Source organism: Kryptolebias marmoratus, linkage group LG10 (genome assembly GCF_001649575.2).
Source record: "Kryptolebias marmoratus isolate JLee-2015 linkage group LG10, ASM164957v2, whole genome shotgun sequence".
NCBI classification, from domain to species: domain Eukaryota; kingdom Metazoa; phylum Chordata; class Actinopteri; order Cyprinodontiformes; family Rivulidae; genus Kryptolebias; species Kryptolebias marmoratus.
In genome coordinates, this window is record NC_051439.1 from 14,729,016 (window position 1) to 14,751,788 (window position 22,773).

Below are 22,773 nucleotides of genomic sequence, written 5' to 3' on the forward strand. Positions count from 1 at the left end.
TGACATTTTATCTTTTTGCAACCTCTCAAACAACTTGTTTGCCCTTTCATGTCAGGACTTACAAAGCAGGTTGACTCCAAAGTGGTGCTGAGTGATGTGTTCAAACAGAGCAGTCAGAATGGGGAGCAAAGCCACGGTGGTGTAGTTGATATTCTGCGACACCCCTTTCATCTGCGAGCGGGAGTGAGTGAACTTCCCCAGCTTCAGGTTCTCGAAAGTCTTCTCTAAGTCCTCTGCAGCGTTCTCGAAGAACATCCTCAGGCCCACCCTCACCTGCTCCGAGCCCGACTTCATCACTGTCCTGTTTGGGGGACACAAAGGTATTATAGAATAAAGTAACACGTCCAAATCATAAATCCATTTCAAATACAGTTACTTCAATCCAGTTCATAATATTGGTAGATAAATTACTATTGTTACACTTTGATGTGTCATAGGAGGAAGAAGAAATGTGAAGCAGTCCCTGGGCATCAGATGTAGCTCTTCAACATGAGACATCCTAATGCATTGCTGATTTAGCCTCATTAAGTTTGAGCTGCATTAATAAACAGTAGTCCGTCTCTGAAGAGCAACGTAAGCCTCAGGCAACATGTGCTGCATGAAATTTGAGCTGCCTCTTTAAAGGCCAGAAGATGCTCTTTGTTAATGCCAGCGCTTCCCATAAGACTTATGAGTGTTTAAATAAAAAAAACAAAAAAAAAACATAACAAATGTGTTTTTATTTAGGATCCAGATGACATTAGATCCACTTAACAGTGGAAAGATGAAAAGTTGTTCAAAGCAGTTTGTTTAGCTACAATCATTTTTTTTATACAAATAGCACTTCAGGTTTTTAATTTTGCTGCCAAGTTCCCCTTGTGTGCTCTGAGCTCTGCCTAATTTGCACCCACCTGGTGTCGAGAGTGTGTGCCAGGATGTGCAGACAGCTGACCATGGTGGTGGAGTCACTCCCTGCAAGGTACCAAAAATACAAAACTCATCAGCATGAACAGACAAGACGGTTCCTATAGATTTTCTAAAACTGTACAGAGCCTCTTTCAAGCAATGAATCAGCCACTAATATTCAGGTCACAAGGGCCTCATTTTATAGTCATAAGGTCAGTGTTATTATTTGAAAATGTCAAAACAGAAATAAGCAATTACAGTATCAGAGGGCAAACTGGAGGCTGAAAAGGCTGTTTAACCCTTGTAAGGTGTTCAAGTCATTTTGGACTAATTTGTTTTTTTTTTGTTGTTGTTTTTTTTTTACCTCTGAATATATACGGTTTGTTAATCCAACTACCTCCCTGTACGTGACACTGGCCTACAAACGAAAGTTTTGATTTTTTTGTTTTTTGCATCTGCCATTCTTCTGTGTTTAAGTCTTTGGAACCATTTCAAGGCTTCCCGTTTACCTCTCAGAAATACAATTAAACCTTTTCAAGCTGTAGAAACCTTTCTTTGCAGATGGATTTTCTAATAGATCGAAAACCTGTTCAGACTTTTGTTAATAGAGATTTATTTTAAACCAGGACAAGTGCATGCAAAGTAGTCATAAACTCACCAAAGAGTGAAATCCTGTGTCTGACAAGAGCTGCCAGTTTACAAAACAAGCTGGAGACGTGAAGAATGAAAACAGAGGAAATTAGAAAATCTAAGTGAGTTAATTCTTGGAGAGAAAAAATATATATTAATTTTAGATTTTGTATCAGAAATCTGTAATAAGTTACTACTGCCATGCAGTGTTTCTGTCTTTAATGTCAGAAAATGTGTGAACTGCTACCTGGTGACCATTTCTTTTTCCTTGTTGGAGGCGTAACCACTGCTGCTGAGGTTCTTGTTGGGGGAGGAGAGAAAGTACAGAGAGTGATTCTTGAAGTACTGATCGATGAGAGGGAGGAGAACCTGACAAAAAGAAACGATGAAAATTAGATTTTATCAGGTCAATAGAAATAACAAAAAGTCAGCTTATACTGTACATATATTGTTACAGTATTTGTAACATTTTCTTACTTTGGCAAAAAACTTGATTTCCTGTTCATGAGGCGATCTGTCTGTTTTTCCACTGGCAGCCATGGCCTCTGGATTGGGGAAAGATGCTTACTTTTGGGCATAAATAAGAAAACATATACTGCAAGTTTCTTTTATGCCTGTGTTCATAATAACATACCTAGGTGGGCAATAAATTCCTGGGCCGAGTCGACGTACTTAAGGAGCTTTTTGAGGAATTTATAGGCAAACCTTTTTTCCATGGAGGAGGAATCCTGCTCTAGATCCTTTAAACCTCTGCAACATAGCACTTTATCTGTAAATTATCATTCTTATAACCCTATAGTGTCTTTAATTTGAAAAGCACTCCATCAGTCACTGTTAGTTATATATATGGTGTTGTAGAACCTTGACATAACATCAGTGACATACTCTCTGTGTACTGACCTTGTGATGCTATAGCCATTAATTTGCAGGAAGCGAAAAAGGTCCTGAGCCTTCTCTCGATCACGGGCCTTCTCCTTGGCTGTCAGTGTGTCATAGGGCACCAGAAGAGGATGTGTTCCTCCACCTGAAACCAGAAACGACCCTGTGCTCAGGCATGGTTTACTTTGTCTTTCCTCTGTCTGCGTGAGGGCAGATGGAGTGGAACCGCCTCAGATGAACTCGCTCAGTAAAAAAAAAAAAAAAACAGCAATGCACTCAGGCTCACAAGCACATTCAAACAAAACAAACTTTTAATCCACCCACACATATTTACAGAAACAGCCTTTCCCTGTCTGGTGTAGCATGCATTCTCGAAGAACTTCATTAGGTATTCACCTCGGCTTCCAAGGTCACTTTTTTTCTTCTTGGCCCAGATGTTATGGTAATTCTCAGCCATTACCTCCACCATCCCCTTGGACCAAAAACAAAAAGAGACAAATTCATTGAGGAACACATCCTGCCCACAGTGCTCATTCACATTCAGGACATATTGGCTTTGATCTCATATGCATCTGAGAGCTCTTTTGATTAAAAAAGAAGAAGAAGAAAAGGAAATGTGGCGTTACCTGCAATTCTCTGGATAAAACCACATTGCTTGTGTCTATTGGGCTTGGATTGAAGCCACTGGCCTGGAAATGAAAGCACACTGTGTAGTTAGCTACAAATAAACATTTGGATAACACAAAATTTTCACTTTAATATTGTTTGTCAAAGGATTACTCTGTGTTTGATTTTTTTTTTTTTTTGCTGTTTTGTAGATTAGCAATAAAATGACTGGCTGATCTGCAGAACTGGCAACAAGTGGGACTGTACTGAAAGTCATAAACCTCAGTTTTAGATGCATTTTGTGCCATTAATAGGACCTTATCACTGGTGAATTAACTAAGTAATTACTTTTGGTTTCCAACTTCATTGAACAAAACATTTTAATCCTTAAATCATACCTGAGAAGCTTGAGATATTTTTCTCATTTTCTCATTCTCCCTCTGTTGAGACATGCTCTCTCCATCCTTTGTTCTGTCGACGCTCCAGCCCATCACCAGCATGCTCTTCAGTGAGTCTCTAATTGGCAATCTGTAAATCTCCTTCTCCTGAAGCACAGTGACAGAAATTGAGAACAGAGTATAAACTGTGAGCCATTTATCTTTAGGTTATCTCTCCAGTGTGCCACACTGTATTTTACCTTCTCTGTCAGGGCTTTGTAGGTCCTGAGCTGAGGGTGAGTCTTCGCCTTCTCATCCACACAGTCACCGTATTTCCACCCGAGCAGCACCTGAGACGCCGGAGGAAGGGAAACAATTGCTGATCCTTTCAGACTCCTTTGCTAATAAGATTTATCATTTGAAAAACTGATTTCAAGGTTAAGTAAACATCAGTAATTGACAATGCATTCAGTTCTTGCTGTTCTCAGCTCTTGTTAGTTTGTGAAAAATGTGACAATGCAGTTTAATCAGAAAGCTGAGAAGAGCCTTTTACAGAAGCTATTATTACCGTCTGCATGCCAAGAAAACCTCCTTTTGTTATAACATAAAGGGGACATTGTTGATGGGAATTATTGCTTTAGAAATCAGAAATCTTTCATTTTTATTTAACTAAAATGCTTCTCAATTGTTGTCATAATTAGTATTTTTTTAAGGAGAGAAAATTTTAGAACCTTTGGAGTATTTTTCTCTGATTGTAATTCTGCATAAGTTAATTGCCCCTTCTGTATAACTGGAGATCTTTGACCTTACCTTTTCTGCAGACCATTTCTCGTGGCAATGCTCGCTGTATTTGTTGGCAAAATGTTCAAGCTTCTCTGGCAGAACAACGCTGGAAAAACAGTGACAATTATTATTCAAGTTTGTGGTGTACATGTTAAGCAAAATCTCAACGTATTTGGTCAAGATGATGCTACAATAATCATTGATTTCAAGCTCTAAAATTCTCTTACTTAGCAATGTTGATGGGTTTAGGGTCAAAGTTTCCCTGAGCATCAACTGAAACAGGCTTCTCTAAGGTGGTACTGATGGAGGCATCCACGTAGTCTGGTGGCAAAGCTCCAGCTATGGCACTGAGACATGGCATAGCCATTTTGAACAACTCTGGCTCATACTTCTGCATGTGGAAAGAAAGAAAGCTGGATTTAGATATGTAATCTATTTCCTCAAATCCCCCTGTACAAAAAAAGAATTTCTCTTAAATTAAGTAATGCGTTTTGGTGCTAATTTACGTCGGCTCTAAATAAAGCTGTACGCTGCAGTCAGTTTAGGGGCCAGAGGAAGAGACATTAATGAAGAATTATTCGAAAAGGCTAAGAAACCAGGATGCTAGAGGGTTTGGATCGATGACGGCTGCCCAGATATTGATGCTTTCAGCTCAACTCTTTGCAGCCTGTCTTCATGAGTGGGCATTTAGTGAGATGTGCTGAGTCCAGCTATTCGAACCCCTAACAAGGTGTTTGTCCAAATGACCCCTTTGTATACACACATGAAAAGGACTGGTGAATTCTTTGATTTTTATCAAACCATATCAATTCTGCAGAGCCACTTTGTCTTCACGGTCAGTTTGTCAATAACAGGAAGTACCTATCAAGTATGTCAAAGAAATGAAGGATGACAAAATGAAGCAGCAGAACCTCACCCTTTGAGATAGAGAGTCAAACACTCCCCAGAAGATCCTTTTGGTGAGCAGCAGTTCATCTTCAGATGCTGTACCAAAGCTTCCCCAGCCTGATGGGAGGCAGTAGTACTTCCAGTTCTGCTCATAGTGGTTGGTTAACAGCTAGCCAAAAAAAAACAATATTCACAATTTAGTAAGGAAGACGGCTAATGAAAGGCAAGAAGGCATACAATTGCACACAACTGCAGTCTATGCATGCTGTGGATAGTGTTAACTTCTCCCACACCACAACAAAACACAAACATGGACGTGAAAGTAACAAACAACTGTGTCTACAATTTTACAGGCCAGTCACAATCTAATACATTGCCAGTATTTCTTTCTCATGACCTGATAGATGGAGTGGAGAACTGAAGTCAACAGGCCTGTAATCACACAGTCCAGATATTTCATCCCTTTTCCCCCCTTCCCCCGCACGCCAGATTTCTACCACTACAGATGTGTTGCCACCGTGCACCTATAAGTGTGTGAGTGTGAAAGAGAGGGCTACCACAAGTGATATTACAGTAAAGGTGACCCCTCAACAGAGGTGGCGAAAAAAGGCTGTTGGTAGCTTCTCACCAAACAGATAATCCAATAAAAAAAGAGAAGAGAGTGTGTTCAAGAAGAAACCACATAGAAACAAAAAAGCTAGGTCATGTCAGAAAAAAAACAGAAAAAAAATAAGAAAAAGAAAAAAAAATTGCAGGATTAGAACAGCAAACTTTAGCAGCCAAGCAGGGAAACACAAGATTTAATGATAAATACAATTAAAGATGACAAAGTCAATACAAAAAAGAGGAAGAAATTGTTGCCAACCCTCAGAGGCATCTTGCAGTACTCAGTCAGCAAGGGCACATCAAAGACGAGACGACGCAGGAGCTGCTGAAGCATGGAGGGACGAAGGTGCCTGCAGATTAGGGTTAAAAGGAGATGAAAGTGCCGCTGCCCTGGGCTTATTCAAACTGATTAAGTTTGCCACACTGATTCAGAAGGATCTTTAGAAACCCATGGATGCGAGTTATAAGATTAGCTGATAAAATATGCTGTTATTTTTATAATTTCTACCAAGTGAAATACAAAAAGCAAGTTTTATCACTGGCTGGGGGATCATTAGAACTTCCTGCGCTCCTCACTTGCAAATCGACAGCAAACACTCCTCTATAGCATCTCTCTGGGCCTTGGTCAGCGAGCGGCCCTTGGAGAGCCGGTAGATGGTGTGCAGCGTGGAGTCGATTAGGGTGGCATAGTGCTCGGTGCCAGCAAAGAGAGGTGCACATCGAGTCAGGAGGGGCAGCATGGCTGAACCGATGTAGCGATTCATGGCCAGGGCCGTCTCAGTGGTACACAGACCCTCCTGGAAAGAAAATACAGGACAGATCATGCAGCATTTGGCAGCCATGGTTATGTTTATATACATTTAAAGTAACGCTGTGGTATTTGATGAAAGAAATACAAAATGATACTAAATAACTTCGCCAGGTCCTTACTTCAGAACTCAACTCTTTGTACTGTTACAAACATACATGTTTGCGAATTTAATTACGTATCTGTCAGTCCCGGCAAAATGTCTGATGGAAGAAATAATAGCTGCAGGATGTCTCATTTTCAGGTCTTGTAATAATTATACTCTTGACTGGGTCAGACAGCAGCCTTAGGGATGACCAAATAAAAAGTGAGCCAAAAAAATATCCAAGTCTTTCTTAAAGTAGAGAATACTTTCACTGTCTAAAAATCTATTCATTAAAAAAGTATATTTTAACAAACTCCACCCTTTTGCCACCAAACTGAAACTACTAAGACATAAACTAAAATATTTTCTCGCTTAAATGCTTTTTTTTCTTTTATTGGTCCTTGCATTCATTCATTCTAAAACACTGCTATTTACAAAGAACTGCCCCCCATGACAACAACACTGACAGCAGTGGCTCATCACAGCACAATGCTACATTACAAAAACTGCATCAAGAACATGACAAAGTGTCAGGACATCCCACAACTCACATAACCAACATTAACTGTTAAAGTCATAAAGACAAAACAGGACACCCCTGGAAACCCCAAATCCATGATAGGACCCAGACATTATTAAGCAGTATTTTGTTCCTGTAGCTGGTTGAAACCTGACAGTTTGCAGTTTCCTGGTCTCAGGGCTTAGAGGTTTTTTGTTCATGTACTTTAAGGGGATCTATAATTTAAAAGAGAGGCTCTCATTATTTTCTCAAACATTACTGATCCTGAAACTCCACGATGAAGTTACCACGGCTTGTTATTTCTCGCTTCTCTCCCACACTGTCTAATTACCGTATCCATAGAAGTAGCCGCCCTCAGGTCAGGGAGGAAGCCCACTTCCAGCAGATGAAGCAGAAAGCTTTGGTCTTCGATGCCATACACCCTGTCTAAAAACAGCACCATGGGGGCTTTGTGGTCCGGGCAAAAGGTGGCTGACATGTCTGGCTCAGTCACTGATCCATCTGAGAGAAATCAAATCAGAGACAGAAAGACACAAAGTTTAAACTGCATGATCCATTCAGGTGTGAAGCGGTGAAACACCCAGGGAGAAGGGTTCAGTATGTAATGGCAAGTCATTTTTGATTAGGAAAGCCATGTGTATTCATTACACTGCATGCAGCAGTTTTTATATAGTGGACCCTCGACTTGCTGCTGGCCTGCTGACAAAGCCTGTGTGGCGCTACGAGTAGCAGCAAATTAAAAAGCCAAGTTTGCCATGTTTACATGTTTATGCAGCTCAATCAATAGAGAAAGACAGCTCTCTATTGGAATCATCAGGCTTACTCAGAGACATGAGAGTGAAGAGTAAAACATTGTGCTGATTAAAAAGACATGAGCAAAGAAATTGAATCAATATCTTTGTGTTTTACATGAAGGATGAACAGCTTTGTAACCTTTTTACTTGCAAGACTTCCTGATGTGACATGTAAACAACAAGAATCTGATGTAATTATAAAAGAGCAAACATCCTGATTAGTACCTTTGTTGATGACGGGCATTTTGAGGGGGATGCTGATAATTCCCACAAGGTCCTCAGTGGGCACCAAAGAGCGCAGGATGGCACGAATACGCAGAGCTTCCCCTTTGCCCTTGTTGATGAGCTGAAGAAAGAAAGAAATCAAGTGAATTAGCAACGCAAAACAGCAAATGGGTGAAGAGAAAAAAACAGCTCAATATGCATACATGCATCTCAGGAGCACAGCGTCCCAACAGGTCAATGAGTGCAGAGTAGAAGGACATGATGGCATTGCCCATGTGGACCACCTCCTCTTCATCATCACCATCAGCAGACCTACAGAGAAAAACAGGAAATAGATAAATGTTTTTTTAAAAGGCACCATGGTAAAGGCGCAACTAAGAAGGAATGAGCATCTTATCTTTGGGTTATGTCTTTAAGACTGATTTTATATGCTTTGTCTAATTTTCTATGGCTCACAGGTCAGAGCTGACTCGATGCACAGAGCCAGGCAGGTCCAGAGCAGGTGTTTCAGAGATCTTAATGGCTTCCTTCATGGCAGCCAGCAGACCATTTCCTCCCTCTCCTCTCAGAGCAGGTCCAAAACATTCTGGGCGACGGATGAGCAATTTCACCACAACACTCGAGTTCTCCTCCACGCTCTCACCTTGAGCACAAACACAGAACCGTATTAGGGCTTTACACTTAAGTAATTGAAGTTCTTTAAAGCTTTGGCAAGCTTTTTCTGCCAGGTCCGCACAGAAAAAGAGGAGAATTAAACAAGAGAAAATGAGAGATTGAAGAACAGATAAACTGGAGTGTAACTGCAGTCATACCATTGACAAAAACAGCAAAACGCAAGAAGGACAGATATCGCTCTCCTTCTATGGGGTTCCAGCCGATGTCTGGGTATCCTTTAGCCAGAAGCATCAGACAACTCTGGAGACCACATCCAGCCAGGTATGTGACCACCTAAAGATACATTATAAAGATTATATAACATAAAACCAAACACATATCCAACTTTAATTTTTTCCATAGGTGACAGCTGCACCTGCAGCCACACTCTGAACAAAGATTGTGGAGGTAAATTATGTATTTTCTATGTATTACTTATTCGACGTAGCTTTAAAACGCACATGTACAAACTATTATATTATTTATATACCACATTATCAGATTTACTTTTGGCAGTGTAGCTGACAATTTGGACTGCACACATTTGATTAACTTTGTCGGATCCTGCTGCAGTATTTTGCAATTTGCAATGCGTTCACTTCAGTTTTCTTTAAATTACCAGTTTCTTTGGAGATGCTGTTAGAGTTGCCTCATCAGTTTCTGAAAAGAGTCCAAGTTGCATCAGATCTGCTTTAATCAGGATCACAGCGTAATCGGGTTGTACTATTTTACGACAGTGGGGGGAGGGTGGTTGTAGTGATTTCCTATTTCTTTAACATGGTAGTCTTGATGTTTTATATATATAGTTGAGCTTTCTGTGTTGGTGCCTGAGTTAAAGTTTGTAATGGGCTAATGTTAAGATTATTTTGGAAAATCTGTGATATTTTGTAAATGAACTGGGAAATATTTTTCCAAATCTTATGTATCTCTCCGGCTGGTCTATGCAGTTTCTGCCACCATGCACCATGTGTTTTTGTGTTTGCACTGAACGTCGGACTTCATCTTATTTTTTATTTTATTTTTTTAATCAAGTACACTGCTTTCACAGTGGCTGCCACAAAGAGAACAGTTTAACCTTGTCCAGATCTGGTTCTTCCAGTGCAAGGGCCAAGCCATTGTTGTCCATCACAGAGGAAGCAGCAACATCAAGAGGAGTGGATCCCCTCATAGATGGTGAGGCTATAACACAAAGCACACATAAGGTCAGCTACAAACTGCTGACACTGTTATATCTTACATCCAAATGCATGTAGCATTTGGCAGCGTGCATGTTTCAACAAAAACTCAACAAACAGCAGGGGGTGGTATTTTCACTTTTAAAAATATAGCCAGCGGCTAATCTGTCAAAAACTACTAGTTTGCTTTGGATATCTTGAACACAAAATGGTATGCTTTTACTGAGTGTGTAAACTCTTTTTCTTTCTTTTTGTTGTAATACTGTGGCTATAACTTGCAAGATTAAACAGATTCATTGTTTGTTTTGGTTTGTGTCCTTAATGTGTGCATTACGGACTGATTAAATGCAACCAAGCCTTTTATAAACTGTCATAAGACTAATGTCCAATCAGTTTGAGGGGAAGCAAACAGGGCTGTACCCACCGAGGCCCACGCTACTGTTCTCCAGCAGGTAGCTGAGGTGATCAAACATGGCTTTTTGGTTCTGGCGGCTGATCCGGCAGAAGTAGCACAGGAAGCGACAACAGCTGGCCACCATTTTAGGGAAAGCGATTTCCTGTGGGTCAATGCATACAGACAAAGCAATAACTTCCCTTGATTTTTAATAAAAGAGCAGACACCATTTCACTTTTGAAGTACTTTTAAAGCAGCAACATAACAGATTTATTAGACGTGAACTCAAATATATTCTCCTCATTTCTCATAAAAAAAACTGTCACTCAAAAAAATTCAATTTAAATGCAGTCAGCTTTGCTGCTTTACTCTGCAAACTTCAGCCCTCTTACTATAAATACTTCAACATGTTTTCATATTTTGTTGATGTGTAAATGGCCTGACGTTTTCATAGACTGCCAGTCACCCTCTGCCCTGTCTATCCTTCACTGTCAGAATTATTAATGCACAGCCTGCAAGCATCCTCCACACACAAAGAATAACATGTAACGGTGTCACTAGTGGGAAAAGATAAATGTAACAGTGGATGTTTTCATACCTGAGATTTGTCTCCTCCGAGTACATTGACCATGACCTGCATTACAGTCTCATGCATACCCAGTATTCTCATCAGGTTCGGGTGCTGGTAAAACACCTTGTTGTTCATGATGTCACTGGAAAAATGAAAAAAATCTAACATAATAAAATAAAGTTGTTTAAAGTCGTCTTTGGAAATTCATTGCTTTTAGCAGCCTACCTGAGTCCATCGATCATGAGCTTCTCCTCCTCCTTTCCCATCCTAACGGACAGCAGAGACCTGATCTGACCGAGGGAGGCCAAGAGGTTGATGGTGTCCTGGACGGAGGCAGCACTGATGGTGTAGGTCTTCCTCATGGCCCGGAGCAGCTCCCCGATGCTGTCATACTGCCTCCTCAGCAGGCTGAACATCTTACGAACAAGTTTTGGGTCCTGGATGTGGCACTCCTGGGACCAGCTTACCATGGTCTGAGAGATGAGCTCCTTCAGATTAGCTGAAGAGGATTTTAGATCTTTTATTTTTGGAACAAAATTTTAACAATTAAAATACTTCAGCATCAAAACTTCATACACACACACAGCATCATAGACAATAAATATTCAGCAGCAGTTAATCCCTAAAAGCTCTTATATGAATGAATCTTCTGCCAAACAATCGCATCATAATAATGTCATAATTAAACATAACCCAATTTAACAAAATAAAAGCATTAAGACCCAATTGTTTCTATGCTGATCTGAAGCAAAGAAAAAAAAACACTGCAATAGGTCCACTACTTCCACTCACTAATGCTTTATATTAGACAGGCAGCACACTTTTTCACCTTAAAATACCTGTAAAGAGCAGAGGGAATGACTCAGAGCAATAATGATTTAACCTATAAAACTAAAACGCTGACTTGAAAAATGCTAAAATAAAAGGGTAACAACAAAAAAAGGTCTGCATTTTCAAGGTATTACCAAAATACTGCTTGCAGCCAACACATAGAAATCATCATATAGCGCATACTATAAAAGTAAAGCTTTAGATGACAATGCAGCTACTAATGTTAGTATGAAAAAATAAATGGATTTTGTTTTACCTAACATTAGACAGTCAAAAGGTGATGCTATTACACTTATTGTTACTTTTTAGGCTTACAGAAAAATTTATCTTTTGTTTTTAAAAAAGTGAGATGACAATAGAAAAAAAGCTTGAACTGTGTTTCTAGGTCAACAACAAATATAGACAATTAATTTTTAGGCTGAAAAAATCTTTAACTATCAGATGAGTATTAAAAGCTGGTGTCTTACAACATAAAAAGGCTCTGTTTTTAAAACTAAGATAAAGTGATGATGTTATCTGATAACAAAAAAAAAAAAATGAACGCTTTCAGTCACACACAAAAAGCATTTTTTTCCCCCACAAACATAAACAAAAGCCTTTAATGTAAAGGATAAAGACAGGAAGTAGATTTTATTAATACTGTAGTTTTGTCCATGCGCTTAACAGACATTTGTTTGAACACTTAATTCTGTATGTGGGTTACCCTTAACGCTTCATTAAAACTGGATCAATAAGTTGTGTGTGGGTGGGTGGGTGGTGGTGGTGGGGGGAGTGTAGGCTGGCTTTTAGAGTTGAATATAGCAAGAGGGGAAAATCATATCCTGAGCTCTCATACATTTGATTTACTGCAATTAGCTGATGTCATTTAAAGGCCACTGTGAATGTATTATTTATTGAATATCATTTATTGGGGCTGATGATCAATAAATGTCTGTACGGGTTCAAATGGGCTGAAGGAACCGGCTTACAGGCGTAAGGGATCCTTGCTGCTGAACGGTGTGAAGGTGTCAGAAGAAACACAGAAGTGTCAGTCTCATAGAAAATGCGAAGCCACATTTTATCTTCTCAGCAAGCGTGCTTCACATCACCTGAGTCACACGTCACATCATAAAACACACACGCATACACACTTGTTTCTCCATCCATCTGTTTTGATGCTGAATCCAGCTCGCTAACATTCTCCCCTCAGCAAACAAATGTGGCTTGTCATGAGTTTCCCTGATGAAAACCAGCATCTTTTAAGAGCGCACACACGTCTCCCACGCTCTCTGTCTCACACAGACACACACAGATTTCTTCAAGGCAAGTTGTCATGTCTAACCATTAAATGCTGTAGCTGGATGAGCCATTTATCAAGGGAGGAAATAGTCTTCTGGGCTTCTTTTACTTCATTTCTATAAAAATAATGGCCACGACACCGGCGCCTGTATCTTCAGGGTCTTTAAAAGGAGGAGTTATGGCTCTAGTCACAGCATATAACATATTATATCTCTTGCTCACTCGTCATCTTTCTCATAAACCCTCTTTTAAAAAAATACACCAACAAATCTACACTTATACCAATCAATACAATTACACAGATGCAATGAAAGCTTATTCAACCCTAAGCACACCCTTAAAAGAACATGGCATACAAAACCATTTAAAACCCTTCTTGACGCTATCTTCTGCTTGTAATAATATTTTTTCTTCTTTTGTTGCTGTGTTTGCCATGTTTTGGAGTAGCAGTTTTAGAGCTGAGAGTGAGTAAACCAGTACAATGTGGAGGTTTAGGACTAAACTCATCACCACATTTTTGTTCAAACTTTGTCTACATAATAATGACTATTATATAAAATCAAATGATGTGGCAGGCTCAAGATAAGTGTTTCTCTCATTAAAATCTGTTCAGTGATTTATGAGATATTTTGCTAACAGACAAACAGGGTCGATTGCAACAGTTACCAAAAATTTAAACAAAGCTCTTGCACAATGTGTAACGCTAAGAGTTTGTTTTATGAATAACTTAACTACCATCACAACAGATTTTAGCTCAGTATCTGTAAAATTGACTGAGTTAATGCTATTTCTGTGTTTGATAAGGTCCATTAGCTGTAGAAGTCATCTTGATTGGGATGTCTCCAAAAGTTAATCAGTTGTAGTTGTATAACCAAAGATTACTCTTTATATCTATCAAGTTTTTTTTAAAATAAAACACATTCATGGCTCATGAGATATTTTGCCAACTCTACAGACATATGAACACTTGCACTCTCAGACATAAACAATAATGCCCGCCTTTAGCAACAATTAAAACAGTTCCAGCTACAATAAGAAACATTTAGCTATAACCCTTATGAGCATATACATTAGCAATATTACAATTAACCAAAAGGTTTGCAGCAGATCTTCCAACATTTTAAGCTCCTGCTTCGCTCTCAGAGTCAAAGCTAAATGTGATGTTCCTGAGCTTCTGAAAGCTCTGATCCATTAGCGTCCATGTGGCACCCAGCAAAGATCTCCCCAGCCATGACACAAAGCACTCATTTCAGGAAAGACACTCTATTTTCGTCCACATGGCTCTTTCAGACGAGTGCAACAGTTTTAAAAGCCGCCCCGTCAGGGTCACACCAAACCCCCGAGGAGCGATTGCCTTTCATTGTCCGTGGTAGCAACACAGTGCTGAGACCTAAATTTATGTCCAAGATTTCTAGCTCAATCTAAAACCAAGTTTCAGAAGCAATAAAACACACATTTTAATGTTAGATAGTTCGAAGTAGATATATAGTGTTCTAAAGCAGTTTGATGCTCTTTTACTGCTAAAGCAAGCTAAAAAAAATTGCAGTTCAGATGTATATAACTCAAAGATCCAGCTGTGAGCTGCAGCTTCAGGTTATACAGATGTATTCTAAACTGAAGGCAAACAGAGCAAAGTGGAATGCATTTATATATTAGCTGATTTAAAAGAATAGTTTACAAGCAATCACTCGAAGGTTCTGACAGGAAATTTAGTACAACTTTCATACTCTTCCAGCTCTGCAGTGATTGAAAAATTTTATTGGAATGGATTTTCTTTGTAAATGTTTAAGGTCTATTTTGTGTGTGTCTATATAAGTTTATTCAGATCAAGGAACTAGTGTTTTCTCTTTTTTTCCTCTTCTCTCTCGTCTCAGAGCTGCTGACAGAGGATGCGTCTCACTCCGGAGCCTCTCTTCCTTCACCCTCTATATTACCATAATAAAATTGAAAAGAAACTGAAATGGAAATGACCACTACACAGTAACTCAAGTCCACATGACAGCCACTTGCAGACAGAAGCAGGAAAGTCTGAGGGAGCTGTAAAAGCAATACAAGAGGGCCTGCAGTTCATTCTGCCCTCTCTGTGTACAAAAGGAGGCGAACAAGAGCATGAACAAACAACATGTACAAAGAAGCAAAAAGAAAAGAAATGAATTTCCTCCTTGGGCTTTTATGAGGCAACAAAAAGAAAATAAATGTTTTTACTAAATGCTGAGGATAAGCAATGGAAGAAGCTATTTCAGCATCATTCTAAAGAGCACTCTTTGGTTTTGAGCATTTAGATGAGCTCATAAAAAGATTCTCAGAATTAAAACTTAGTCCAATGTTCATATGTTTGAAGGCCATAACTGGAGAATTAAAAAAAAACTAATATAGTTTAAAATCCTCATCAGAAATACATTGTTTTGTGAATTTTAGTCGACTAGAATTTCTAAGATAATATAAGCGCTACAAAATAAAGGATTGCTTCCTCACATGGTGCAGCTTGCTTCTTCTCTTTGGGCTCCTGTGCTTTCTGAGACTGACTTTTGATCTTGTTCACCAGCATAAGGAGGCGACCCTTGATCGACGTGTCCCGCTCATCATCGTCTTCCTCCATCGGGATTCCTGCCCATCACAACAAGACAAACACTGTATTCACTGAGTAATAAAACAATATCTCTGTACAGCTTCTCGTGGGTTTAAAAGAAGTCTTGTGTGGTTTATGTGCGGTACAAGATGTACAGCAGTCCCCATCTCTATTTCATTGTTCTCTGTAGGGGCGGGGAGGGCATGACAGGTTGGCACCATGTGGCATAGCTGGGACTGCTATTTGCTTAGTAGTAGTAGAGTGGAGCAGTTCAATTATTTAACAAAAAACATCAAGCTGCCAGAACATTAAGTCCTGGACAGAGAGAAAGTACTGGTACAACTCAGCTAATGCTGACACAATAGTAGACCACAAAGTTGTAGGGAAATTGATCACTACTCATTCAGATTTATTTCCAAATTACAAAAAGAATGTTCTCCAAAACACTTGTTTCTTTACTGTGTACAAATAACCTTACTATGACAAAAAAAATAATTTTCAGAAACCAACAGAGTCACCATTTTCTTCAATTCTTTAGAAACCTGAAATTCTCTGAGCCTGGCTGCTTCTCGGTCTTTTCACAGATAACTTCTGTTGAAGCAGCAACTGCTCCCTCCCAAATGCTGTTAAAAGAGATGAGTTGTCCTCTCTCACCTCAAATCTTTTAAGTCTGAGAAGAATCCACTTCTTTTCAGTTTAAATCAGAAGGGGAAGGAGGACAAATTATTACTCACTTTTAAAGCCCTAAATGGCCTTGGATCTAATACACCTCAGATTTACTGACGGGGAATGTGTCATCCCAACTACTGAAATGGAGGGGTTTTTTTGCTATTAGTGCCCCCACTTTATGAACTCAGTGACTTCCTTCCTTTTGAAAGCTTTTGGAAATGTCTGCTAAGCTCTTTAAAAACACCTGCAGTATATTGTCACATTTTTTTCCCAAAGACTTCATGCTACTTTCAGAAAATGTATGAAATAAGTTCTGAAACCAATTAGAGTGACATAAGATGACTGCATCATGCTGAGAAACTCTGATTTATATATATATTATGTATTAAGCATGAACAATAAAGAAGCTCAAAGTTTTAACAGATTTGGATCTCACCACAGTGGAGCTGCAGCTGGTTGTGAAAATCATAAAGTTCCTCCTGTATGTCCACAGGACACGGACAGTCATCTCCCATACTGAAAGTCAGCAGCATGTTGATCTGGAATTTGAAAAATATGAAATTAAAGTGTATCAGTTTTTTGTTTTTAAAAAAAGGGCAAAAAAATTAAATGAAAAGCTCTTTTTGTAAAGTATTTTATATTTTGACTTCTGACTGCACTTATCTTTAGCTTTAAATGCCATCTGAAGATTATGTAATATTACGTAAGATTCACAAAAAGAACCAAAAATGCTTAAGTGGCTAAATCTCCTCTTGAACTCACAGACAAAAAGGACAACCTCACAAGTCATTAAAGTATCTGTCAAGTGCAGTGCTTTGTCTCCAGCTGTTCCATTAAAGAGCCACTGTACTGAATGTGTGCTGCTGCTGAGAGCACTCGCTCAGTGGGACACGAGATGAATTTGCCTTAAGCTTTTTTTCAACATAAGGACATTTTCAGGAACATTTGCAACTAGGAAGAGCTCTCGCTCTCTGGGCCAAAAAGCCAGACGGAGAAACTATTAGAAAACCCAAGGGACTCATATTTAGAAGGGGAGTTAACTGTGTGAAAAATCACAAATGTTATGCAACTCCTCCCCTCATTTATCCAGTTAAATGCACATTTTAAAGTAGAGCCCCTGCTGGTCTTCTTTAGGGTAGCTGCATCCATCTGCCTCACAGATCACTGCATGTACGTTTTCAGAACCTCGTGAACAGAGGTGAGAAACTGAAGGGGCAAAGATGTCATACAAGTTTATTTGCAAACATAAAAGCTCTCCACCGTTAACGTAACTTTATAACTATAAGTAGAACATGTAACGCAACTCAGTAAAGAGCCATTTACTGATCTAAAAATATGTAGCACATACACATAATATGCACATTCTAATTAATTATAACTATGAATGTATTTCTATTATAAAATATTGTCATATGAGCAAGGTTTATTAAGGAGATTTAAAACAAAGATTTTCACCAGAGTCCATCTGAAGGAATAACAGCCTTCGAATCATAAAAGCATCAGTTCCTGTGTTTTGTACAGATGTCCAGATAAATCAACAATGTGAAAGAAACAATGAGTAAAAAAAATTAATGGTGCTGCACGCCCACAATGATGAGAATACTTGCTTTAAAGCCTTAGAGCTCTTCACATGTGTGGGAGTATAGACTTCACTGGGAAGTCAACGTTGGTGGCTGTAAATTGGATTTAGAAACAGTGATGGAGCTGAATTGACAAGTGTTTGTAAAGACGAGTTGCTATGAGGGAACAGATTGCCCTGGACGTTGTTGTTTCTAATATGCCATTTGAATGCACACAATGAAGCTGTTTTATGCCAAAGCTTTTGAATAGTGTAAACAAGCAAAGTGGCATAAAGCGAGCATCTTCTTTGTGATGTTATGGTATGAGTGTTACGCTCTGAGTGGATTTGGGCTTGAGTTTTGTTTGATTCTTCTTGAGCTTCCCATTTGTAGGCGGATTTAGAACTTTGCTTTCTTGTGTGCATTGCTCTTTTGGAGCTTCTGTTCACCTTTTTTTCTCCCCTTTGGCTATGATTTGTATTTCAGTCAGTTGTATTATAAAATTAGCTTTTCCTCTGATTCTTGGTGAGCTTTATTTATCATTTATTTTAAAAAGGAGCTCTTGTCTTTCTGCTTCCCTGTGTTATAAATGGTTTTACCTTGCCAACTGATTGGTCAACTCCTCTTCTTTGACATTTTTATTCCCAAGTTTTATGTTTGATAAAAAAAAAGATCTGTGTACTATGTATACAGGTCCTACATACTGTATAACATAAAAGGCTCCAAATTTTGAGGTTCATTCTGAACATTTAAACTACTTTTCCATTCTTTCCAGCAGTGCTCACCTGCTCCTGAGGAGGCGATCTGAACTCTTTGGTCTTCTTTGCTGTGACAGCTGCAGACATATTGAGGGCCAGCATGAGCTCATTGTAGCGGAACTTCTGGTTGTACTGCAGTTTGGAGACAAAGCTGTCGGAAAAGGACACGATGGCCTCGATGCGGTGCTTCAGCTCACAGTCACAGAAATAATGAAGCAGCTCGCACATCTGGAAAGCAGACGAAAAAGACGAGACAAACATTTGAACGCATGCAGACACTTTTTTTGTTAGAAAAACATTCGTATGCCTCAGGGCTCCACATAATCTTATTAAAGACGCATTCTCACCAACAGATCAGGCTTCTGTGTGAGACAGAACCATTTCATGTTTGACTGACCTCTAATAGGTCTATTACAGAGGCGCTGTAATTGCTTTACATTACTGTGTAACACATTTAGGATGATGCTACATTTTTTGAGTATGAATTCATGGTGTTTGCATTATTACCTGTCGTTTAACAGGCTCTGGCAGGCTCTTCTCCAATAGTCCCTCCATTAGCTGCTTTGCCTCCTTGGCGGCCTCCTCCTCTCCAGCTTCCACTGCCTTGCCCTCTGTCCCTTTAAGTCCTTCCTTGTCTATGTGTCCTGTGACTACCCCCTTCCTTGTCTCTCTGAACACATTTGGGTCAATGAGTAGTAAAATCTTCTGAACGTCCTCACTGCCTAAAACCCCCATAGTCAGCAAGGTGCTAATGAGCTTCAAGATTGGCACAAACTGATACTCCACACCTCCTCCTACAGGATCCCGAATGTGGTGCCCACCACCATGAACAGCCTCTGTCAGCATTGAAATGGCTTTCTCCTTCAGTACATCCAGGGGCATTTGGGGACTATACAAATGCTCCCGTTTTGTGCTGATGAAACATGGCGGGGTAAAGTTGAGGCGGGGTTTTAAAGAGGTACTAAGCCCCACCCCAGGCAGACTGTGCTTTTTAGAAGCATCAGAGAAAAGCCGAATGGAGCGCGTTTCGGCTGTTACTGGAATGATGAACTCGTCTTTCATCATGAGTCTCGCCTCTTTGGCCGTCTCCAAATGGATGCTGATCAGAACATTGTAGAAGCCTTCCCGCAACATGCCAGACAGGTACTGATTGTCGATGGTGTATAAAAGCTGTGATTGGTCCAGGTGACTGCAGAGGGCGTGGGCCACACGGGTGTTTCCCAGAGCGCAGAGGGCGCAGTAGAGCTTCAAGGTGTGGTAGTGGAACTTCCGCATATCCTCCTGCTCAGATAGCTCCATGATGTCAACGCATCTTTGAAAAGGAAGACAGCAAGTATTTGCAATATATGTTCAGCATATGTCCATCAGCAATCATACAACTCCACCCTTTCTCCTAACAGCTCTCTTAAAGTCCTGCCACAGCATTTCAGAGAGACCTGATGTCTGACTGGGCTATTGGAGATTTTTTTTTTTGTATTTTTTCTTTTTTCCACCATTTTCTTGTATATCTGCTGCTGTGCTTGTTATCATCATCCCAATTAGGGTGAAGCTACAGCTGTGTCACTGATACACTCGTGGTCTGTTTGACATTACAATACTTTAGTATAGATCAAACAAGACAAGTTGTCAATAGATAAAAACAAATGAGATGTGTATTGATAACTCAAGTACCTGTCACCTTTTTAATTGATCAAATCACCATTGACTTTTGTGGTCCTGTCTTGTTTTTTTTATTGATTAGAGCACTCAATTTCCTGCTTAAAAATGTTTACAGTTTGCAAACATCTTATTCATCCCTAATGATTTATTCTTTGGATATTTTTTTGTGCAAAACATGTATTAGCTTGTGTGCCTTATAATCCCTTTAAAATGAGCTGAAACACACTAAATAAATCCCATGCACAAACACACCTGTTCTCCTCAGGTATGTGGACTGCCAACATCTGCAGGGGCTCTACACACTGAACCACCCAGCCGTGCCTCTCACTCACTCTCGCTGTCTCCACTTTGAGGAAGATGTTGGGCATGCGGCTCCACAGCACTGCATTAATCGTCTGGACATCCAGTCGAGGTGGACACTGGGGCACCGGGTTCTTGTGCTCGCTCTTAAAGATAGCTGACGACAGAGGCATGGCATTCTGCAAAGGACCAACAAACACACGGACAGCTTTCTGAGCTCTTTGACAGCAAGTTTTAATTTTGCTATAGCAGGAAAGAACACAGACATTTTAAACTATATAAATATAATTTGTGATTATTTAAAAGCAGTGGCTACTATCTTGATCAGTAAAAAGTATTTTTCCTCTGACAAAAATGGCATCTTTTTGTTGAAGTTATCAAAATCTTTGGCACGGATACAAGTATGAAACTACAATAATGTTATAACCACAGCTAAACCCTTAAGTTTCTAAGTTTAATTTCTGAACACAGTAAAAGGCAAGTAAAAAAAACAAGAAATGGTTCCAAAGAAAATGAGTACAGTGTGTATTATGCAATTTTTAAATATATTTTGAATATTACAGACATCAAACTTTACAGCAACAACATTGTAAATAAAACATAAGGTACTCTACCTTAATTTTAGCCAGTTCAAACTGAAACAGGTTAGGGCTGGTGGGTCGCACAAACACTGCAGGGAAGAGTTTTGTGTGTGGTTCCACCTACAGCCAAGAAACGAATCAACTTTAAGTTAAACATTAAATGGGCATCAAAAACTTGAGCATGAGGAGCAAGAAACCATGACTTGCAGAAAGAAGCTTAATGATGCATCATGAAAACCTTTCTACTTAGTGAGCATATGTGTTTGTGTGTGTGTGTGTGTGTGTGTGTGTGTGTGTGTGTGTGATCGTTTGAGAGCTGGCTGGCAGGATGAGTCAGTGCCCCATGAATTCTCACAGAATTCTAGAGCAGAAAAATGTAAGAAGATTATAAAACTCAAAAGGCTCTCCAAGATTTTGCTCTCAAAGCACATCTTAAGAAAGCATATTCCAAGTCAGAAATTCAACAATTCAGATGTTATTGCTCTGTCAGGAAAATATGCAAAGCTTTAAAAGTCACAAACCTAACAGAAGATGGACAGGGCAGAGTGCAGAGTAGAAAAGGTAGCAACTTTGAAACAACTGACGGTAAATAAATGAGTAGATGGTAAGTTGGCAGATACTGTGGATTAGCATTTCCACACTCTGGATATCAATGCTTGGTAGGAATGCTGTATTACAGCTTGTTGAAGATGCCCAAATAAAGAGTAATAGATGACATTTCTACATTGCTTAATTTGAGTTAGACCACAGTTGGACCACAGGGTCAATTTAGTATATTTAGATTCATTATGACTTGGTGCATCTTGTGTGTAGCTTTACTCATCTTCTGTGGGTCCCTCAAGTGTTAATGACAAATACTTAAAAGCGTTTTTAACCCATCTTTAACTTCAGCACCTCCATTTTCGCAGTACAGGATAAACAGTAACATTTGATTGATATTTATTTTGGTATTAGTTGTGGTCAGGCACCCATTTACATGCATGTACATAAAGAAAACTAGCACAACTCATCACACTTTAATACATTTGTCATTTTCATGCATCCATAACACTGCCTGATAGTATCACAAAGTAAACTTGTCTCTACAAGGCATTGTCCACCCAATTTTAACCCCATGAGCCTCTTGTGTTCCTCTTCAGAGGCTGATTAGCTCAGTTAAGTGCAACATTTAAAATATGGAGGACATGTTTCACCCCTGCGTGGTATGTAGCACAATTGTTGCTCCCCATTAAGATTTTAGTCAATAAGGTCACCTTGGAACAACAACCGTGATCAAGACCAGGGGTGGAAATTAAAAATTTTGTCCACCAGCCATAGTGGCTGGTGGGCAATTTTTTTTACCAGCCACTCAAATATTTTACCAGCCACTATTTTTTGTTGTGACAAAAAGTTATTTCATATGATGATGATGATCAAGGTGGGTGGAAGCAGTTGTGGTGCCCTACAAGCTGAACAACACCTCTTTCTGGACACTGCATGGAAATAACTATATTTTTCTTATTTTATTTTAAACCATTAAAAGATGCATATCTGTACATAAAAAATTCAGACAAGTGAAATTTATTTCTGTGGAGTGTTTTTGAAGTATTTCTTGTGCTTTTGTAAGTTTTTGTATGCAAGTTGTAATGTTTTTCAGACACTTGCTGCTTTTAATGCATAAATCTATTTGTGCTACCCGCTTATATTTAA

General features: G+C 39.4%; 1 protein-coding gene across 7 annotated transcripts in view; it reads right to left on the reverse strand.

Moving 5' to 3' along the window:
- Positions 1–22,773, reverse strand: part of LOC108234815 (ryanodine receptor 3) — a 95,081-nt gene that overhangs the window by 23,336 nt on the left and 48,972 nt on the right. For all 7 annotated transcript variants that reach the window (XM_037977912.1, XM_037977911.1, XM_017414330.3 and 4 more), the window contains 31 exons: positions 21,118–21,204; positions 20,456–20,682; positions 19,052–19,856; positions 18,572–18,772; positions 16,664–16,766; positions 15,465–15,596; positions 11,106–11,379; positions 10,908–11,022; positions 10,340–10,472; positions 9,816–9,919; positions 8,899–9,034; positions 8,543–8,729; positions 8,290–8,398; positions 8,087–8,207; positions 7,399–7,568; positions 6,231–6,451; positions 5,914–6,004; positions 5,077–5,217; positions 4,388–4,551; positions 4,188–4,266; positions 3,638–3,727; positions 3,399–3,545; positions 3,021–3,083; positions 2,791–2,866; positions 2,416–2,539; positions 2,150–2,265; positions 1,993–2,060; positions 1,763–1,884; positions 1,544–1,593; positions 891–951; positions 63–301 (listed from right to left, as the gene is read on the reverse strand). In XM_037977912.1, the coding sequence (XP_037833840.1) occupies positions 63–301; positions 891–951; positions 1,544–1,593; positions 1,763–1,884; positions 1,993–2,060; positions 2,150–2,265; positions 2,416–2,539; positions 2,791–2,866; positions 3,021–3,083; positions 3,399–3,545; positions 3,638–3,727; positions 4,188–4,266; positions 4,388–4,551; positions 5,077–5,217; positions 5,914–6,004; positions 6,231–6,451; positions 7,399–7,568; positions 8,087–8,207; positions 8,290–8,398; positions 8,543–8,729; positions 8,899–9,034; positions 9,816–9,919; positions 10,340–10,472; positions 10,908–11,022; positions 11,106–11,379; positions 15,465–15,596; positions 16,664–16,766; positions 18,572–18,772; positions 19,052–19,856; positions 20,456–20,682; positions 21,118–21,204 (4,756 nt within the window). The remainder of the gene's footprint in view (positions 1–62; positions 302–890; positions 952–1,543; positions 1,594–1,762; positions 1,885–1,992; positions 2,061–2,149; positions 2,266–2,415; positions 2,540–2,790; positions 2,867–3,020; positions 3,084–3,398; positions 3,546–3,637; positions 3,728–4,187; positions 4,267–4,387; positions 4,552–5,076; positions 5,218–5,913; positions 6,005–6,230; positions 6,452–7,398; positions 7,569–8,086; positions 8,208–8,289; positions 8,399–8,542; positions 8,730–8,898; positions 9,035–9,815; positions 9,920–10,339; positions 10,473–10,907; positions 11,023–11,105; positions 11,380–15,464; positions 15,597–16,663; positions 16,767–18,571; positions 18,773–19,051; positions 19,857–20,455; positions 20,683–21,117; positions 21,205–22,773) is intronic.